Source organism: Lactuca serriola, chromosome 5, assembly GCF_051521515.1.
Source record: "Lactuca serriola cultivar US96UC23 chromosome 5, Lser_US96UC23_V15, whole genome shotgun sequence".
In the NCBI taxonomy this organism is placed as follows: Eukaryota; Viridiplantae; Streptophyta; class Magnoliopsida; order Asterales; family Asteraceae; genus Lactuca; species Lactuca serriola.
In genome coordinates this window covers 312,901,488-312,922,746 of record NC_136412.1, presented here as the reverse complement: position 1 = coordinate 312,922,746, position 21,259 = coordinate 312,901,488, and the positions used below count along the sequence as shown (strand labels likewise).

The 21,259-nt window shown below is 34.1% G+C and overlaps 1 protein-coding gene and 1 pseudogene across 1 annotated transcript; one reads left to right on the top strand and one right to left on the bottom strand.

Moving 5' to 3' along the window:
* Window positions 1-1,066: 1,066 nt before the first annotated feature.
* LOC145056280 (5S ribosomal RNA) lies at window positions 1,067-1,184 on the bottom strand (annotated as a pseudogene).
* A 7,498-nt stretch (window positions 1,185-8,682) lies between these two features.
* Window positions 8,683-11,348, top strand: NPQ1 (non-photochemical quenching 1). Its single transcript, XM_079003248.1, has 6 exons — window positions 8,683-8,860; window positions 9,416-9,695; window positions 9,760-9,926; window positions 10,004-10,100; window positions 10,196-10,587; window positions 10,694-11,348. Exons 2-6 carry the CDS (start codon window positions 9,444-9,446, stop codon window positions 11,205-11,207), a joined length of 1,422 nt encoding a protein of 473 aa, XP_078859374.1. The 5' UTR covers window positions 8,683-8,860; window positions 9,416-9,443; the 3' UTR covers window positions 11,208-11,348.
* The last annotated feature ends 9,911 nt before the right edge of the window (window positions 11,349-21,259 follow it).

The following is a 21,259-nucleotide window of genomic DNA, read 5'->3' as shown; positions in this document are numbered from 1 at the left end:
AACCCTAATAACCTTGGATCTATGTTTGTCTAATTATCATGCAAAGTTGAATTCCAAGGTTATATTCCTATCTAGCATACATGGGGAACAATTTTTAACTTGAATTAAAGATAGAATAACTTACCTTGTTGTTGCTAATGATCCTTGAAACCTTGTGAGCCTAGCACCCCAAGTGTGATGCCTCAAATGCTTCACACAACACCAGATGCTTTTGGAGTGACTTTAGAGAGAATACACACTTCTAAAATCGGCCTAGCCCTCTTGTTTCTTATGTGTAGCCAATTTTGGTGGAGAATATGTTCTTTATATAGTGTTGACACATCTAGGGTTACACCATGTAAACCCTAATGTGTCATTACTCTTCATTTCCATGACCCATGGGTTTGGAACTCCCATGGAGCATCCTATGGGTGGAACCCAACTTGATAATCCATGGAGCCTCTTAGCCCACTATACAAGTTATGGATGATTTACATAATCAACCCATATATTTACTTAGTTATCTTTTGAGCACTTAATTAATTCTAAATTAATTCTTGATCAAACTAATTAAATAATATTATTAATATATTAGAACTTATAATATATTAATAAACCACAAGTGTTATTTCTCTCATTTAGTCTATCCAATTGCATGGTGCCATGCAACCCAAATGAACCATGCCGGGTCGGGTCAAGTACATACCAAAAATATTTATGGACTTAGACACCTTATCCAACACCTTATTCATAAAAATGCAAACTTTGTGAAAGATATTGGTCCATGCAAGTGCTAAGAGCTTTATTAAGCTTCTTTTTTAGTGTTGTGTCCCATTAAGCTATGCATGGGTGTAAATTTGCCCAAGTTTATGTATTAAGTGTTGGATATAGTGTCTAAGTCCATAACTATATTTGGTATGTACTTGACCCGACCCGGCATGGTCTATTTGGGTTGCACATCACCCGAACAATTTATGGATAATCTTTTGAGAATAGTATAGTTTATGATTTATTAATATATTATAAGTTCTAATATATTAATTGTAACATCCCCCTCTGGCACGTATCACAATATTGTCCGCTTTGGGCCACTCGGCACGAGGACTTCCCAGGGGGTCACCCATCCTGGTACTACTCCCGCCCGAGCACGCTTAACTGCAGAGTTCTTATGGGATCTGGTGCCCTCACGGCTTTAAAACGCGTTGTGATAGGGAAGGCATCCACACCCCTTATAAGGAATGCTTAGTTCTCCTTCCCAACCGATGTGGGATCAGATCTAACCCACTTTCACCCCCCCATTATAGGGTTCGACGTCCCTGTCGAACACATCGACCCGTGCCCTAGCTCTGATACCAACTGTGACATCCCCAAAATCACGGCCAGAAAAGACCGATTTCATTTATGCTTTTTAAAATAATTTCAGAGTAAATCCTTTTGATTTAAAAGTGTTGCGGAATTTTTTCCCAAAACAAAACATGATAAAATAATATTTATCAAAGCATTTCATCAAGAGATGCATTTTCATTATATAATCAAAACTCGGGATGTCATGTTCCGATACAGACCATAAAGCATAAACGATAACATTACAAGTCATTCAACAAATATATACATATACAGACTTGTAAACAAAACAACTCGATGATTCATCCATCTTATGCCCTTGCGCCACTTCCTGTAATACAAATAAAACTGAGTGGGTCAGGCTTGGGAGCCTGGTGAGCATATAGGGTTTTCAACCCACAATAAATAATTATATTTAATTTCACCAACCAACAATAACCCGATTACCTATTCCCGTTATCCTCACTTTACGTCCCTAAAACAACATCTATCTCAAGGGACCTAATCTAGGATTTTCATCGGGACGGACATTGCTGCTAAGGGGTTTCCTCAACAATAGATATCCTAAAGGCAACCATGAGGGGGATATAGTACACCGGTGAACACATCGTTCACAACACCTACAGGTTATGAATAGGCCTGGCAATCGTGTCGTGTTCGGGTTGGCGTGTCGCGGGTTGGCGGGTTGACGGGTCAAAATATGCCAACCCAAACACGACCCATTTAAATATATAGGTCACGGGTTGGCGGGTTTGGAACATAAACCCATATATGACCTGCCAACCCATTTATTTATACGGGTCACAAGTTGCCGGTTTGTGGGTCAGATTTGAGTTCGTAGGTTAGATTCCATAAATAAAATTGACAATTAAACATGAATAAATTCTTGATGGTTGATGCAAACATATCCAAAATTTAGACACTTATGTCTTAAACATCCAAATGAAAATTAGGAACATTCATAGAAACTTGTTCAAACTAAACATTAATACAAACATAGATAATTCAAATGCTAAAGTAATAGCCACAATTCCCATTTAGACACTTAAGTCTTAATACTTGATACATAAATACATTTAAAAATAAAATAATTTTTTTATTAAAAATATAAACGGGTTGACGGGTCAACCTGTTTATTTTTTGAGAAACCCATATATGACCCGTTTAATAAACGGGTTGACAGGTTGGCGGGTTAGCGGGTTGGTGGGTTGAAAACCTCAACCCAAACCCATTTATTTCATGTCGTGTCGCGGGTCGTGTCGCGTGTTGTGTCGAGAATTGACAGCCCTAGTTATGAACCTGCTAGCGTTCCACATGACTGTCTAGAAAGAGTCTGTGGTCGTTATCCATACTCCGCTAAATAACTAGATCAACAACAACAACAACATCGAGGCCTCTCATCTGTTTATTACACACCAACTATCTATCCATGTTCTACCCAACATATTAGTAGATAAAAATATATATTTTCATACATAGTTTAAAACCTGTATAGCATTTTCATTCAATACATATTCCACATAACAGATGAGGCACACCCACATAACACATATTTCATAGAAAATAAATCAGATCTATGAGATAGAAGAGAATGAATATACATTCACACATATAACAACAAAATTATACACATAACACGTATTTCGTATAAAATACTTCATAATTATGCGTTAGAAGAAAGTAACTACACACTCACTTGATCAGAAGATGATCGGACATCACTACGGCTTGTAGAAGTAGTATTCTTCGGCAGATCTAGAAGATCTTCACAAAAACCGGACTCCTTGCAGGCAGAGCTTCGGCTCGGGAATCTTACTTCTCGGGATCTTCAGGACCTCGGGACTTGCTTCGGGGCTCGGGAATGATACCGGGGCTTCGGGATAATTCTTGCACGAAAAACGATGCAAAAACGCGAGAAAAGGGGGAAGAAATGAGCAATGAACTCGGTTGCCCTCGACCTCCTTTTATAGGGGCTGGAAGGTCGAATTATATTGGGCGTAATGACGATAAGATCACTGACTCCCCCCCCCCCTTCGGATAATATCGGAATATATATATAAATAAAATATCGAAAATATTTAATAAACTTCAAAAAATCATATCTTCCTCATACGAACTCTGTTTTCAACGTTCTTTATATCCACGCGTAGGTGAGACTACCATCTACAACTTTCGTTTAGACTCCGTCGGCTAATTTTGACTTTATTTTTATTATTTATTTTTAGTAGGCCGGGACAGGAAAATTCCGTTATAAATTCATAACTTCTTCATCCGACGTCCGTTTTCGCCTATCTTTTTATCGTTTTAATCCTATTAACGAGACCTTCGATTATCATTTAGACTGTTTCGGCTAAAAACCGCTCGATCTCAAATCGAGTATTCGGGGTGCATACTGCTAAGTCGAAACTTCGAAAAATCATAACTTCCTCATACGAAGTCAGATTTGGGCGTTCTTTTTATGCACGCTCTCGGTTTAACGAACTCTACGACTTTCGTTTAGATCACTAAGGCTAAATATTTCTCTAACGTAAATTTCACTTTTTACGTCATTCAGCGTTGTCGGTTCTGTCGCGAAACTTCGACATGTCATAACTTCTTCGTTATAACTCGGATTTCGACCACTACATCTTTATGCAAAGATATTGGGATTATCCCACACTTCAAATTTGACGCTTATTTTATTCTTAATTAAATCAAATTATAATAATTAAGAAAATAAACACATAATTCACATAATACTCAAATATTTCATCATTAATACTTCAAAAAGAGTTACAAGGGTTAACCTAGACTATTACATCAATGATAATGCCTAGCCTAGAAACGCGGGTGTTACAATTCTCTCCACCTTAGAATGATTTCGTCCGCGGAATCACATATCAACAAACAAATGCGGATAGCGACCTATCATGTCACTCTTCGTCTCCCAGGTGAGATTCGGCCCATTCGTGTGTTTCCATCGGACAAGCACTAACTCGACCATCTTGCGTCGCAACTTCTTAGTCTTTCGGTCAACAATTGCCTCTGGTTTTCAATCAACCTTTTGTTCTCATCGATTCTCAACTCCGAAAGTGGAATAATGTCGGGAACTTCCCCCGTGAACTTCCTCAAATAACACACATGAAAAGTGTTATGAATTCCATTATAAGGGGTGAAAGTGGGTTAGATCTGATCCCACATCGGCTGGGAAGGAGAACTAAGCATTCCTTATAAGGGGTGTGGATACCTTCCCTATCACAACGCGTTTTAAAGCCGTGAGGGCAGCAGATCCCATAAGAACTCTGCAGTTAAGCGTGCTCGGGCGGGAGTAGTACCAGGATGGGTGACCCCCCTGGGAAGTCCTCTGAGGAATGCTTAGTTCTCCTTCCCAGCCGATGTTATGAAAGCCAGGTCACGGCTCGTGCCGAGTGGCCCAAAGCGGACAATATTGTGATACGTGCCAGAGCGGGATGTTACATTAATATAAAATCATATCATTTAAATAGTATTGATCTATAATTAATCTAGAATTAGTTTAGAGATCAAAAGTATTACTAATTAAATATGGGCTCTTGTATTTATATAGTGTGGGCTAATGCTTATTTGGAATGGTCTAGGCTTGCATGGAAAGTCCGTGGATACTCCATGGAGCTTTAACCCATGGATCTCATGGAAATGAAAAGACATGGGTATTAGGGTTTACATGGATGTAACCCTAATCCACCACACTATATAAAGGAGGCTTTGGTTCTTGAAATGACACTAGTTGGGGTGAGTAAAGCAAGAGGGCCGATTTCAAGAAAGGTGATTACTATTCTCTCAAAGTTCCAAGTTTGTGGTGATTTGTGATTTCCATTTGAGGCATCCACACTATTGGTGCTAGGCTCTAAAACTCCGAGCAATCAACTACAACTACAAGGTAAGTAATTCTACTAGCTTATTTGATTCAAGTTCCCCATGTCATGCTAGATAGGATAAGAACCTTGGAAAATAATTATTTGCATGTATCTTAGTCAAACATAGATCCAAGGTTTTCTAGGGTTGCATGTACACCATAGGAGTGTTAAAATGCTCAAAACCCATCATTAAGTCACCCTTATCTGAGAGTTTGGCATGTTGTCTTAACCGATTAAGTACTTAATGGAGTGGATTAGTAGTTTGGGGAGTATGCTGGGTGTAGTACCCCGAGTCTCCAAGTATGAAGTTATTGACTTAATCTATTTTATTTCAAGTTAAGGTGATGGAGGGCTTGTGAGTACGTTGAGCATACATTAGGTATGTACGGCGTACTCGTTGCATACGCACCATTAGGGGATCCCCGACGTATGCTAGGCGTACCCATGCATACGTTGGGCATAATCAAGCTAGGGGAAACCCTAATTTTTAGGGTTTGAACCATATTTAAAGTCCTTAAGCAGGCACCCAGATATGTTTGGTAGTATCCGGTTTAAATAAATCGAAGGGGTGGGCTAGCACCCAAATATGCTTGACGGTATGTTTGTTTAGTATGTGGTGTGTTGGGGAAACTCATTAAGCTTTGTGCTTATAGTTTTCAGTTTATGTTTCAGGTACTTCCAATTCGAAGGGGAAGGTCCCATCCTGATCACACCACATCACCCTATGATTGGCACACTTAGTGAGTTTGGGAATTTGTACTCTGATAACATGTTACTTTATACTCATTTGACTATTTTGATACTAGTGTCTTGTGATTTGAATGAAATTAAAAACAAAAGTTTATTTGTATTTTTGAGGTGTTACACTGGGCTTACCCAGCTGATACGTTGCGCGTACTAGCCCTGGAAGGAGCACGCCAAGCGTACGAGCTGAGTACGCCCCGCGTACTCAGTAGATGGACTCTTGGGCTTGACGTTCACGGAATTGGGTCATGCTTTAGACTTTTAAGGTTGGGACTTGTTGGGTTATTAGACTTCTGATTTTGGGCTTTTGATAGTATATTGGGCTCTCTTGGATTTAGGTCCATGATAGTTTTTAGGCCCAATTAGGAAGGTGGGCCATTTTGGGCCTTAGGATGCCATTTAAGAAATTTGGGCCTTTTGGATTTAGGTCCATGATAGTTTTTGGTTTGTTGACTTTGACTTTTAACCAAGTTTGACATGAGGGTATTTTAGGTAAATTGAGTGGTATTTGAGATCGATCATTATTTAGTGTTTAGGTGACCAGTTGAGTTGTGATATGTTAGACATCTTGCAGACTGAGATGTGAGTTATCCTCACTGTACTTATGGGTCGAAGGTACCAAGGCCGACCCATGGATTGATATCCTGTTAGATATTGAGTTATGATATATTGAGCATGTGATAAACCTGTTTTGATTATCTGATAGTCACTGATATGCATTAGACTGGTAGATCTGTAGGACTACCTGTGATTATTGGTTGTATAATTATCTGTCTGTTGAATATGTATATTATCTGTTATATGCCGACATGTTACATTGGGGTTGAGACTACTGCTTTGTGATGTTAGTCAACAGACCAGGGCAATCCAACCAGGAGGTTATGGGCCAGGGCATTCCAACCGGGAGGTTGTGGGCCAAAGGTAATCTAACTGGGAGGTTGTTGACCAATATGTGGTATGCAGGGCAATCCAACCAGGAGGTTGTGGGCCAGGGTAATCCAACTGGGAGGCTGTGGACCCAACATGTTAACATATGTATTTTATATGTTGTGTGATAGTACTTTGGGGGAACTCACTAAGCTTTGACTTACATTTTCAGTTTATTGTTTCAGGTACTTCAGATGATCGCGGGAAAACGAATGCGTGATCTTGCACATCTTCTTGTTTTGTGTTATGGGATCTTGGGAAAACTCTGATTTTGAATGATACTTTTGAAACAGTGACTCTTTTTGTAAACAATGTTGGTTAATGGTTAATTTTTAATTTTTAAAATTTTTATGATTTTTGGGTTTTTACATATTCAATGGTTTAAATATGTTATGTGTTTAAAAAATGACAAATTAGGAGGGAGTGGCGTATAAAACAATTCACAAAGACGATACATTAGTTAATTAAAAATAAAGTTTTTAAAATGGTTAATAACAAAAGAATGTTTATGATAATATGTTTTTGTTAAAGAACAAATGACACGAAAGTGATTAGTTTTTTCTAAATTTTGACACTTTATTATTATTATTTTTTCTAAATTAAACATCGATTTATAATTTTTTTTGCTAATGTCGATCATTTTATCTGGTTCCTTCTCTTTACCCGGTTGTCACCGTTAAGTTGGAAAAGATTGTTGGCACGACAAGCTACAAGACACGCAAGTCGTTATATTTTTATTTTTTATTTTAACATTCCATTATTTTTAATTCAAATATAAAAATAATTAAATAAGTATTAAATCAAAAATATACAGAATCGACAAATAACAGTAACCAAAATCATATAATTTAAAATAAATATTTGTTTTAAATAATTTGGGTTTGATTTTATTCTATAAATTTATATTCTATTATTTCTAACATTTATTTAATATAAATGACAATACCTTATATCACATTTTACATTATTATAAGCAATAATTTATAGTTAACAATAACGGATATAGAGTAAATTAATCATTATAAATGAATGCTTTTAAAAAATATTTTTTTTTTCAGTTTTTGAAAAACGATCACTTACTACTGAATGCTCCATTTTGGATTTAATCTTCAAATTTCAGAGTTCTTTTAGTTTTTTTTTTTTTTTCTAATTCATTTTAAATAAATTTCTCTATTAATGTCTGAAATATCCATTTTGAAAAGTTTAATGTCACTGTTTTGCAATCAAATATCTGATTTTATGATTTAATATTAGATCTAGTTTACATTACTATGTTTGTTTAATGTTTTGTCATATTTAAGTAAAAAAAATTTCGAAATTTCGAAATTGTTTATTGGATTTCAGATTTGTTCTTGAAATTATAGAGTTTTTTTAGAACTTTAAGATTTTAGTTTCGAAATGTCAGTCAAATATATATATATATATATATATATATATATATATATATATATATATATATATATATATATATATATAGTCAAAAAAAAAAAAACACTTTTCTCTATGTCCAAGATACATATTTTAGATTTGGTGGTTATTTTTTCCAAAAACATTTTTTCTTTTAATTCACTTCAACTACACATTACATTACATTATGGTTACTCAATTTCCCTAATAATTATAATAAGTTAGATATTCATCAAATATATTTATCCGTAATTTTTAAACAATTTGGTAGGGTATTTAAGCGTTTCCCTGAATTGGATTCTCTTCCAAATGAACTTTGAGACCTAAGATACAAGATAAAGATAGGATTGAGTACATATCTTCCATTGATTTATGTGACGTGGGTTCGAATTTTACCCACCACAAGTTTTGTCCTACCATAATTGGGATAAGGAGTCTAATTTCCCTTGTACAATTTTCCAATTTCTTCCTCCGCCACACCATATATATACTTTACGCCACTTCGAATGCTACAATGTTTGAAAAAAGACGCAGATTTTAAAAAGACGGAGAAGATAATAAGCTTCAAGTACTCCGATCGTCAGGTAACTCTTGTCATCTGTTTTTCTTGGATATTTATTCCTGGGTTCGAGAGTCATTGTGGTTTCAAATCGCTGAAAGTCGCTGATTTCTTGAATATTGCCAATTTGAAGTACGAATTATCGGTCTAAAGTCGAAACCTTTTGTTGATTGTATATGATTCCCAGGTTTTATGAATGTGATTGTAACATGAATTCGTTGTAAGAATTATAAAGTAGTCCTGCTCCCAAATGAATTCTATTACAGTATCTACCAAATGTACCTTAGCTGCTAATGCGAAAATAAATTTTGTTTTCCATACTTCCATTTTAGTGCTTACTTGGGTTGAAATTGACTCGATAATATCTCGTATCCAATGCTTGCAAAATTTGGGCTATTTTGGACTTATTTGAAAATGAATTTAGAAACATATTTTCTGATGAATATCGTGCTTACAAATTGTTCTAATGATGACATTTTTTCATATTCAATACTAGTTTGGTACTTCCGTTTTGATAATGACCTCAGATAAGTTTTGAAAATTAGAATTCAATTTCTAACTTCTTTTTAATTTTTTTAAGGTGGCCTTTGGAAGCCAACAAACTGGCTATGGCTCTTTCTCTTCACACTGTATTTCTCTGCAAAGAGGAAGCCCTCAATTTATATGCAAGATCACCATGTAATGAAAGGTTTCACAGGAGTGGACAACCTCCTACCAACATAATCATGATGAAAATTCGATCCAACAATGGATATTTTAATTCTTTCCGGTTGTTTACATCTTATAAGACAAGTTCTTTCTCAGATTCTAGCCATTGCAAGGATAAATCTCAGATATGCAGCATCGATACAAGTTTTGAGGTATTTCTTTTATTGATGCCAACCTTGTTCTTTACTTTGAACTCATAACTCATTCTATTTATAGGAAATAGAAACATTTGATCTCAAAAGGGGCATGACTTTGATTCTTGAAAAGCAATGGAGACAATTCATACAATTGGCTATCGTATTGGTTTGCACATTTGTTATCGTTCCCAGAGTTGATGCCGTTGATGCTCTTAAAACTTGTGCTTGTTTACTCAAAGAATGCAGGTATATATATTTAATCTTAAAAAACTCATACTAATTTATATTTTATGCTCAAAAACCTTGATTCTCTTAAAACATAGGATTGAGCTTGCAAAATGTATAGCAAACCCATCTTGTGCGGCAAACGTTGCCTGTCTACAGACTTGCAACAATCGTCCTGACGAGACCGAATGTCAGGTAATCTGTCACTGTCAGTGCAACTGCCAGTATGTCAGCATACAATAGTTGAACAAATCTTGATTCTTACAAATTCATTGGCTTAATGTGGACAGATAAAATGTGGTGACTTGTTTGAAAACAGTGTGGTGGACCAGTTCAACGAGTGTGCGGTTTCACGAAAAAAATGTGTGCCCCGGAAATCGGATGTGGGTGAATTCCCGGTTCCGGATCGTAATGCAGTGGTTCAAAATTTTAACATGAAAGACTTTAGTGGGAAGTGGTATATAACAAGTGGTTTAAATCCTACATTTGATGCATTTGATTGTCAACTTCATGAGTTTCATATGGAAAATGATAAACTTGTTGGGAACTTAACATGGCGCATAAAAACTTTGGATGGTGGTTTCTTTACTCGATCTGCTGTGCAAACATTTGTTCAAGATCCAGATCTTCCTGGAGCACTTTATAATCATGACAATGAGTTTCTTCACTACCAAGATGACTGGTAAATTTCTTTCAATTCTTTAAATTTCACAGATTCCCTCTACAAACCCTAACATCAACACGAACTAAAAAATTACTTGATCCAAACTCAAATTAACATCCAACAGGTACATATTATCTTCCCAAATCGAAAACAAACCCGATGATTACATATTCGTATACTACCGAGGTCGAAACGACGCATGGGATGGATACGGTGGGTCCGTGATCTACACCCGAAGCCCGACACTCCCCGAATCGATCATCCCAAACCTACAAAAAGCAGCCAAATCCGTGGGTCGAGACTTTAACAATTTCATAACAACCGACAATAGTTGTGGGCCTGAGCCTCCATTGGTGGAAAGGCTTGAGAAAACAGCGGAAGAGGGCGAGAAGTTGTTGATAAAAGAAGCTGTAGAGATAGAAGAAGAGGTTGAAAAAGAGGTGGAGAAGGTTAGAGATACTGAGATGACTTTGTTTCAGAGGTTGCTTGAAGGGTTTAAGGAGTTGCAACAAGATGAAGAGAATTTTGTGAGGGAGTTGAGTAAAGAAGAGAAGGAAATTCTGAATGAACTTCAAATGGAAGCGACTGAAGTTGAAAAGCTTTTTGGGCGCGCGTTACCGATTAGGAAACTTAGATAAATTTCGATGATTGATTCAGACAATATATATAGTCATATGGATTATGTAGATACTAGAGAAAAACAAAAAAAACTTTTGTATACGTGATAAACGTGTTTGTGATTTGTTTATTGGCTTAAAATTGTAGAATAGCTTTTTTAATTCTTTACAAAAAAATTGATTGTCTATTGGTAGCCAAGAGGTTCACGAAAAGACTGAAAGGGTCTTGCCGGTTTGCGGGTTAGGCCAAATTTTTTGGGGCGGGATCGGTCTTGATCGGGTTTTTCTTTAAAACATGTATTTTTTATAAATGATGAGTTATTTTCAATTTTTGGCTTTTTTTTCCCTGTAAATTTACTGTTATTTTATAAAAATATTACTTTTATTTTTCTATCTATGAGTATAGTTAATTTTTGTATATTTTTTTTTCAATTGTGGTTTTTTGTAATGTTTTGAGTAAATTACATGAATGGTCCCTATGGTTTGGGTTACTTTGCGTGTTTGGTTCCTAACTTATTTTTTTTAGCTCGGAAAGTCCCTATTGTTTGTTTGTGTTACGCGTTTGGTCCCTGCTTTTTGTTTTTGTTACGCACTTGGTCCCTTTCTTACCTAAAAAGACTATTATTAAAATAGGAAAAAATAATAAGGTTAGTAAGGTAAGGTGATGGGGTTGGGTTGAGGGTGTTTTTATTTAAATAAATTAAAAAATCAAAGGCAAAAAAGTTTTTTTAGGTAAGACAAGAATCAAGCGTGTAACAAAAACAAACAGTAAGGACCTTCTGAGTTAAAAAACTAAGTTATAGACCAAACATACAAATTAACCTAAACCATAGGGACCATTCGTGTAATTTACTCTAATGTTTTTGGTCTTTTGTTTTATTTTAGACAAAACTTGTTACATTTGGTTAGTTTAAAATTGTCACTTTTGTCCAAAAAAGTTTGGACTAACATCATAGGTTCAAACTTTTCATTTTGTTGCAAATTTAGTCCAATTTGCTTTGAATTTTTTATAAGGACGAATTTGCCCTTACTTATTTTTTCTTTTTCACTTTATTTATTTATTTAAAATAAAATATTACCCATATTCTACCCTCTCTCTTTTACAATTGCAAAAGACCAGCACCATCGGTTAACATCACCGCCACTACCAACGCCTGTCACCACCACCGCCGACATTGATGCTTCCTTTGTAACCTTAATCGCGGGAAACTTCAGTCATCGGAAAGTTTACCTAGCTCTAACGAACACCATACACATACACTTTCTCTCTCTCTCTCTCTCTCTCTCTCTGGATGAACAAATAGACGAAAATCAAAAATCTAACATACAATAACACATAAAAAACCATAAATGATTAAACACAAATGAAATGATTAAATACAGATAATACCAAACACATACATCTCTTCAAGAGCATCTAATATACAAAACTAGAAATTTGATATACAAGACCCAACACATAAACTGATTCAACATACAACACTCGTCAGAGCAACATCATCTTTAATCCATCTGTTGTTCGGAGTAAAAAAACAAGGGTTTCTAGATCTTCAGTGGTTTGAAGCAAAAAATGAGTGTGACAAACACATCTGAAAAGTCAGTGTTTCGAAAAACTAGAAGGGTGGCAGCGCTAGGGTTTTTGCAAACGCTACCACCTTGCCGGAGAAGGAGAGAGCCTAGCAGGTGAAACCCTAAACGACGTCGGATATCTCGCCAGATCTATTCAAATCCAAAATATGAGGGTGACAACAAATCTTCATGTTTGAGATGCTATAAGATGCTTTTCAAACCCTAAACGGCGAAACTTGAACCCCTATGACATTGCTCAAACCCTTATGTCGTCCGAACCTGAGCCTTCACCGCCTCCGATGCCTTTATAAACCCTAGATATCTTGCCATATCTGTTCGTCTCCATGCTCGTTGGATCGTCAGCGTCGTCGAAGAAGTGACAATTTTCAGAATGTAGATGTTGTTGGAAAACAGGTAGATCTCGTTGGTCTTGAGGATGGCAGATTTTTGGGTCGTCGAACATTGCGTATTTGAGGGAAATGCTTTTGAAGAAGAAATAAGGAGAGAGAGAGAGAGAAGGCGGTGTTAGGGGTACTTTATTTATGGTTTTTTCTTAATTGTTTTTAATTTTTATAATAAAAGAAAAATATAAAATAAAATAATAAGGGGAAAATCCATCATTATAAAAAGTTTCAACAATTTTGGACCAAATTTGTAACAAAATAAAAAGTTTGGATCTCTGGTGCTAGTCCAAACTTTTTTGGATCAAAGTAGCAATTTCCAGCTAACCACATGGACCATTTGTACAATTTTGTTTTTATTTTATAAATATATGTGATTTTTTTGTAAATTTGATCCAAAAGAATATAATGTACAACTAGTTTTATTTATAAGTATATGTAATTCTTTTTGTAAATTTGGTCCAAAAAAATATAGTAGATATGTTTGTTTGTTTTTTTTTTGAAACGGCAAATTAATTAATCTACTCCTAAATAACCACCTATGTCTCCACCAAGATTTGAACCCCAGACTTCTCATATGAGATGGTCACTGCATACCGCTAGACCATTGGCCCTTTGGTTAATATAGTAGATATGTAACATGAAAAGAAATTATAAAAATCTAATTACAAAAATCTCAAATAAAAACCATACATACTATAATAAAATGGTTGGAATCAAAATTACAAAATAAGACCAAAGATGTAGTTTCTAATTTGGATACTATTTGAGTATTTGTAAATGCGTTTATAATTCTTGTGACTTCCTTTGATTTTTAGAAATTTTAAAATTTATAATGCTTAACTTTTTGTAAAATCTAAAAGTAATTAATTACAAATAAATTAAGGGAAATCTCCAATAAAATCTTTAAATTTTGGCCCGGTTTACGTTTTAGTCCTAAACTAATTTTTATTTACGAAAAAGTCCTAAAAACCGGCAAAAGTATGCATTTTGATCCTTTTTGACCGGTTGGAACCGACAACAAATTAATTTGGGACTATTTCATAAAATGACCTAAAATATTGGGACTATTTCACAAAATGACTCAAAATATTGTGACTTTTCTGCAAAAAAAATATTAGGACTTTTCTGCAAACAAAAACCTTATTATTATTATTATTATTATTATTATTATTATTATTATTATTATATTAAAAATATAAACAAGTATACTAATTTTTAAATTCATTATTATTTATATTTTTAATAATACATATAAATACACTTAAATAAAAAATATATCAAAGAAATTATTTAAAGGTGAAGGTGGTGGTGATGGTAATGCTTTAGGCATTGAAATCATGAATATCTGCTTGTATGTCCTCACTTTGTATATGATCATTTCACATTTTTTATTATTGTTTTCAATTCAAAATTTAACACTTAGCAATTTAAAAGAAGTTGCCTATTTGTAAAATTATGTATAAATAGTTTAAGATAAAAGGATTTCTCACTTTGTATATAAAATTTCTTAAGGTAGAATGATTTCTTTTCAAATCCAACAGATCCACAATAAATATTTACATTGGTGACAGATATCAAAATTCGAAAATATTAATTAAAATATCTTATTTAATAGAAAGTAATATGACTTATTTTGCTTTATCACACTATATCTGCTATGTTTCCAAAAAAAAACCATAAGGATAAAGTAATGAAAAAGTGCAATACACATGTTGGTAATTCAAATACTTACACACAAGACATACACGCATATCACATGCTCACTATTTGTAAACAATTTGAAAAATCAGTAGCTTCTTTTAAATTGTTAAATGTTAATATTATGAATTAAAAACAATAATAACAAATGTGAAATGACCATATACAAAGTTAGAATATACAAACAGACATTCATGATTTCAATGCTTAAAGCATTACCATCTGCTCAACCTTCACATTTATAAAATGTCTTTAATATATATTTTTTTAATTTAAATGTATTTATACGTATTATTAACAATATTCATAATAACAAATTTAAAAAATAGTATACTTATTTATATTTTTAATATAATAATAATAAAGTTTTTGTTTGTAGAAAAACCCTAATATTTTTTGTTTTTGCAGAAAATTCCTAATATTTAGGGTCAATTTATGAAATAGTCTCAAATTAATTTGTTACCGGCTCCAACCAGTCAAAAAGGATCAAAATGCAAACTTTTGCCGGTTTTTGGGACTTTTTCGTAAACAAAAATTAATTTAAGACTAAAACATAAAACGGGTTAAAATTTTAGGACTTTATTGGAGATTTCCCATCAATTAATAATGTTTATTTTATAATGTATGTATTGGACCACATTTTCAGCCGAACGTGAGTATTTAATATGCACGTTTGTAGTGTTGTCCCAGATGGACCGATTTGACATAATATGTTTGGGCCCGATCCGTGTTTATTCCTGGTAGTCATGTTTAACCAACTAAGTGCAGAGATTGAAGGCAATAAGCAATCTGTCGAGAAAAATATAAAATATATTGCTTCAAAGACATGTATTACGAATATATGTTCACTAAAAATGATTATCCGGATGACGTTATCTGTAAAATATTAATTTTATATTAAACTAATGTATAAGATTATAGTTATTATGTATGATATTATTTATATTTACATACATTTATGTACGGCTTGCATTTAAATAAAACTAAACTTAATTCATTATTTAGTGTTACTTTATAATTATCGTTATGATTATTTAATTTAAAGTTTATTCATTTGATCATTTTTTTTAGTTTTGCTCATGATGAATGTCATTGTAACCTTATGAATTCTTTATTTTGATTTGTTATTTTTTTGGCACTCTATGACACAAAATTCCTCTTTAGCTGCTAAAAAGGGTATTAAGTTTTTTGTCCGATTTCTAAGGTAAAAAAAAAGAGATGTAATTATGTACCTGATATATTGTGTTTTGGGTGTTGTACATCTCAACTTTCACTTCAGCAACCCTGGATACTAATATATGTCGTGCCATTTTCTTCCAAGTCCAACTTCTATAAATGGCAAAAGTACAAATTTAACTCTAACTCCACTACATTCGTACACATCTCCATCTTCTCCGTTAGTTCCTTTCCTTCATCGTCATCATAATTGAGAACCCTAATCCTACTCCCCTCCGTGTGAACTAAGAAACCAAGCCATCACTCCACTAAAAATTTGGTCCACCCTCGCATCGCTCATCGACATACCCTATTATGTCTCTCTGCTCCGTTCACCGACACATCAAGAGATAAGAGAATAAGACTTGTTATCGGTTAATCAAGCCTCATGTGTATATTAGAGATGTGAAAATGTTGTAGTCCGGTTGTGGTTTGGTTTGGTACTAAACCACATTCTAAAGTTTAATCTTTTTCTTTTCTCCAAAATATTGATTGTAGTTTTGTACCAAGCTTGATGAATCGTCAAGTTATTCTTGAATTACAATGGTGTTTTTAGCAAGATGAAGAGGGGCTGCGAATTTGAAGGAGAACAACAATGGGGAGTCTGTTTCCATTATCATCACTTCCCCTTAAAATAGAAAACATCCTCACTCTTTTCTCTCACTACTTCTTCTTCATCTTACTCTCCCTCATCTTCCGTTATCATTCCATCTTAATTCTGAAAGTCAACTCCACAAAACCCTAAACGGCCACCGCCTTCACCACTGGAGACATACTTGCACTAACTGCTGTTGAACTTCGATCTCGCTTCAGTTTTGATTTGTGCATATGTATTGATCTAATGTACTGTGAGAATTTGTTAATCATCTTACTTTATGTTTGATATGTTTTTTTTTGTTTTGTTTTTTTTTCTATTGATAGAAAGATACATGCTGCCCTTTTGATTTGCATCAAGTTTTTCCTACGAGTTAATGTATTATATTTGTGATGATCTGTAAATGAATTTGATGTTTCTACAAAGAGCTCCAGTTTATTGGATCTCTCTAACAAAATCACTTGGATTTTGATATGGGTTTAAGGGTAAATTGATTTTATATGTTTGTGTGTGTTTTGGTTCTGTTTCAAAGATACCATGTGAAAACTATAAGATAAATGGTGTCAATGAATGAATTTGATGTTATACAAAGAGCTAACTCTCCTAATCAAACGACACCTCATAAAACAAAGGATTCTCAAATAGAGCCACATTAGGCGCGTCATATAACCTATAAACGTACTCCCTACATATATGATATAAATTGAGATTTTTTTATAATATATATGTGAAATTGCTTTAATATTTTAACTTCTTTTTATTTAATACAATAAATGCTTTATTTTTATATTTTAAGAATTAATTCCTTGTTTTCAATTTGATATACACTTAATTTGTTAATTTGATATATATTTACAAGGACAACCTTTGATCTTCCATCTGTCATTGTAATCGCTCTTCTTGGCATGTATAAGTAATGTATCTTATAGTTTTTGCATGGATGTCATTTATGTTACCTTCGGTGGTGAAGTTTCAAATGTTGGGTGTAAAACAAGGTAACTTAAGTATAGAGAATGAATATAGAGGAAGTTTCCATACCCCACTAGTGAAATATGTTGATTTGGTGTCCAATAGTTGGTATATGTTTTTTTTATGTTATAACATGTTATAGGTTATTAAAGTAGATTTACTTGTGTTACTTTGCAATTCGGTTATATAGGTGTTGTTTTTTTTATAGACACTATGATAATTGTATGAGATCAAATTTCTTGGTTTTAATATAAAAGAAGGAAAAAAATCAACATATGTTTTGCCAAACAGTGTCAAGAATTTATTAATTGATTGTATACAAAATTAGAGGTAATGTGTAAATGGTTTGCTTATATTATGTCATTAATCGTATAGTACCTATTACTACTACTATTGCTAATAATAATAATAATAATAATAATAATAATAATAATAATGTAGATGTTATCTATGATTATATTTTCATATATTTTCTAGCACCAAACATCCTTTCGAAAACCAAATATATTTACTAAAGTTTGTTTTGCAGCATCGAATATATTATCCTTACAAACAATGAATATATTGCACGGTTTCCACATACCATAAGGTTTCAATATTTTGTACAATTTTTTTTTACCAATGACCACATATGAGTTCATTCCCATCGAACATTGTTTGGGAGGTGATTTAGTCTTTAACACCAAATTCTTTTATTGTATTTAAGGGTTTTAATGGTGCAATAAAGTAATGACACATAGATCTATTTTATTTCCAATCAGTTTATTTGTAAGGTCCCAAAATTTAGACAAAAAATTTTCATTTTTAAATTAATAAAACTATAATCTAAAACATCATCATGAAACCAAGGTAGAAAAAAGTGTATCAATACATCATAAAACATCAGAGTAAATCACAAAATACGGAATAAGATGATGTGTGTTCTGCAATCATCCCAAACTCTTCCCCTTCGAACCAGAAGTACCTGAAACATAAACTGAAAACTGTAAGCACAAAGCTTAATGAGTTCCACAAAATATCACATACCATACATAATAAACATGTAATGGGCCCCACCCGGCATCGAGCCCCGCTCGGTATACAGATCTGTCAGTCATAAGGCTCCGCCCGATATACATATAACATATAAACATATAATCATACTACACATGTGATAATCAAAAAGACAATAGCATACAAGATAGTCATTGGGCCCCGCTTGGCATTGAGCCTTGCCCAGTAAGCATACAAACACATAACACATGCGAGAGTCACGCAGACATCTAGCATACTAACATAATAAACCATGGGCCGAAATTGGTACCTTTGATATGTGCATATTTATACACATATTTATACAACATATCCTGATATTATAATTAATTTTATGCCCTTATTAGAACAAAAGATACTTAATTTGCTATGAATCATGTTGTAGGTATTAAAAGACTTGTTTGGAGCAAAAAGGAAGCGGGAAGCTGGATTAAGGAAGCTTGGAGTTGAAAGTTTGGACTAGAGCTCTAAAATGAAGGAAAATATGCCCAACACGTCATGGTAATATCTGCCACGACGTGGTGTCTTGAAGATTCCCGATCAGATTCGATGACTTGTAGAATACGGGATAAACACAATCACCACGACGTGGTGCTCTGCTTTCGGGAAAAGTATAAATATCTCACATAAACCTCCGAATGGGAACTTTTGGCTCTGGAGAATTCGAAGTTATTTAAGGCAAAGGCACTGGAATTAAGCATTGGAAGCAAGGAATTAAATCACAATCATTAGACGAAGGAGATCCAAGGCAACTAAACTCAACTTTTCGATTTTTCATTAGGAATAACGATGTTTTTACTTTTGAATTTCGATTTTATGATTTTGTTTGCTGAAATCATGAGCTAAACACTCATGACTTTCGTTTGGCTAGGATGAGTTGAATAAACATGGTTGATTTCATAGTTAGGATTTAGTGATTTGGTTATTTGTTGACTTTTGTGTATTAAAGAACCTCAGGTATTTTTGATAACTGCTTTTAATCTGCTTATTGCTGAATTTGATTAGGATAGAATGACTATGTTTCTTAATTGAATTTGAATCTTATGATATTGTGAATTGCAAAATCGTAGGACTAGAGTTTTGATTAAAACCTAGGGTTAAGTAGAAAAGTGGGTAAAAAGGTATAGGAGCCAATATATGACGAAAAATCATATATAGAATTGAATCAATAAAATTAATTGGTCAATTAATTATAAGTCTAAGCAACTCGAACTGAATACTAGTGAGCTTGTAAGTTTGTCTGCTTGATCACCGAATAAATAAGCTAGTTTGCTAAAGGATTAAATTGGTGAATACCAATTTGGTCATCTTAGGAATCGGTAGCCAAAGGAACTAAATCCATTGCACTTCTATGAAATAACCATAATGACAACAAATCCGAAGCTAAACGAAAGTCTCTTTCTCACCTTGGTTAATTCATACTTGTTTGCTTGCTTAGCTTAGTGTTAGTTTAATTAAATGAATTTTGAGTTAATTTGGTAATTTAAGTATCTAGTCTTGCAAAACTAGGAAAACAAAACCATTCTTATTTAATTAGTAATTAGCTAATAGTAGAATAAAGTTAATTGAAACACCGTTCCTTGATATCGACACTCGTTCTTACCATAGCTATACTATTGCACGATTAGGTACACTGCCTAGTGTGTTTAATAGTCTAGTTAATTAAATTATTTTTATAAAATTAACTTGAATAAAATATGAGCATATTAAATTATACATTAAGTTTTTGGCGCCGTTGCCGGGTAACGAATCAGTTTTAATTACTTTATATTGCTATTGTTAGGACTATTTTCTGTTAGAGTTTAGTTTTAATTTTAAGTATTTTCGTAATTTAGGTTCACCACGACGTGGTGATTTATACCACGTCGTGGTAAAGCTACTGTAAGAATTTTATTTTTCGTTTTTTTTTTCTTTCACGTGTTTTTCTTTGTTTATTTGCAGACCGTTTATGACCCATGGATCAAATTCATCTTTGATTCCACCACTCGAAGACCCGGAATCCGTTCTTCGAAAAAACAAGGACAAGGCCGACAAAGATACTCCGAATAAGTCCCCTTTAAAGAGTCTGAAATCGGTTTTTGGTAAAAAAAAAGGGAAAGAAAACGGGGGAGTCTAGCAACACAAAAGAAGACACTGAGTACGAGACCGAGAAGGAGGAAAGTTTTACTGATTTTAAAGGAAGTGATCACGAAAAACCTGACAACACCATGGCCAACATTGCGGACCTCTTAATGGAGGCATACAAGAAGAGAGTTCGGGACGACACCGGACCGGGCCTTGTGCAACCCACCAATCCCGCCACTGCAACTTTTGAACTCAAAGGGCATATACTTACCGCACTAAAGGAGGTTCCTTTCACCGAAAAGGATCACGAAGATGCTTACAAGCATCTAGATGAAGTGAACGACATTGCCGACTACTTTAACATCCCAAATGTGCCAAGAGAAACGATATTGTTACGAATGCTCCCTGTCACTTTTAAGGGAGCCGCAAAAGATTGGCTGAAGGCATTACCACCAGGCGCGGTAACAACATGGGCACGGATGCGTGAACTATTTTTGAAACAATTTTGCCCACCATCCAAGGTGGCT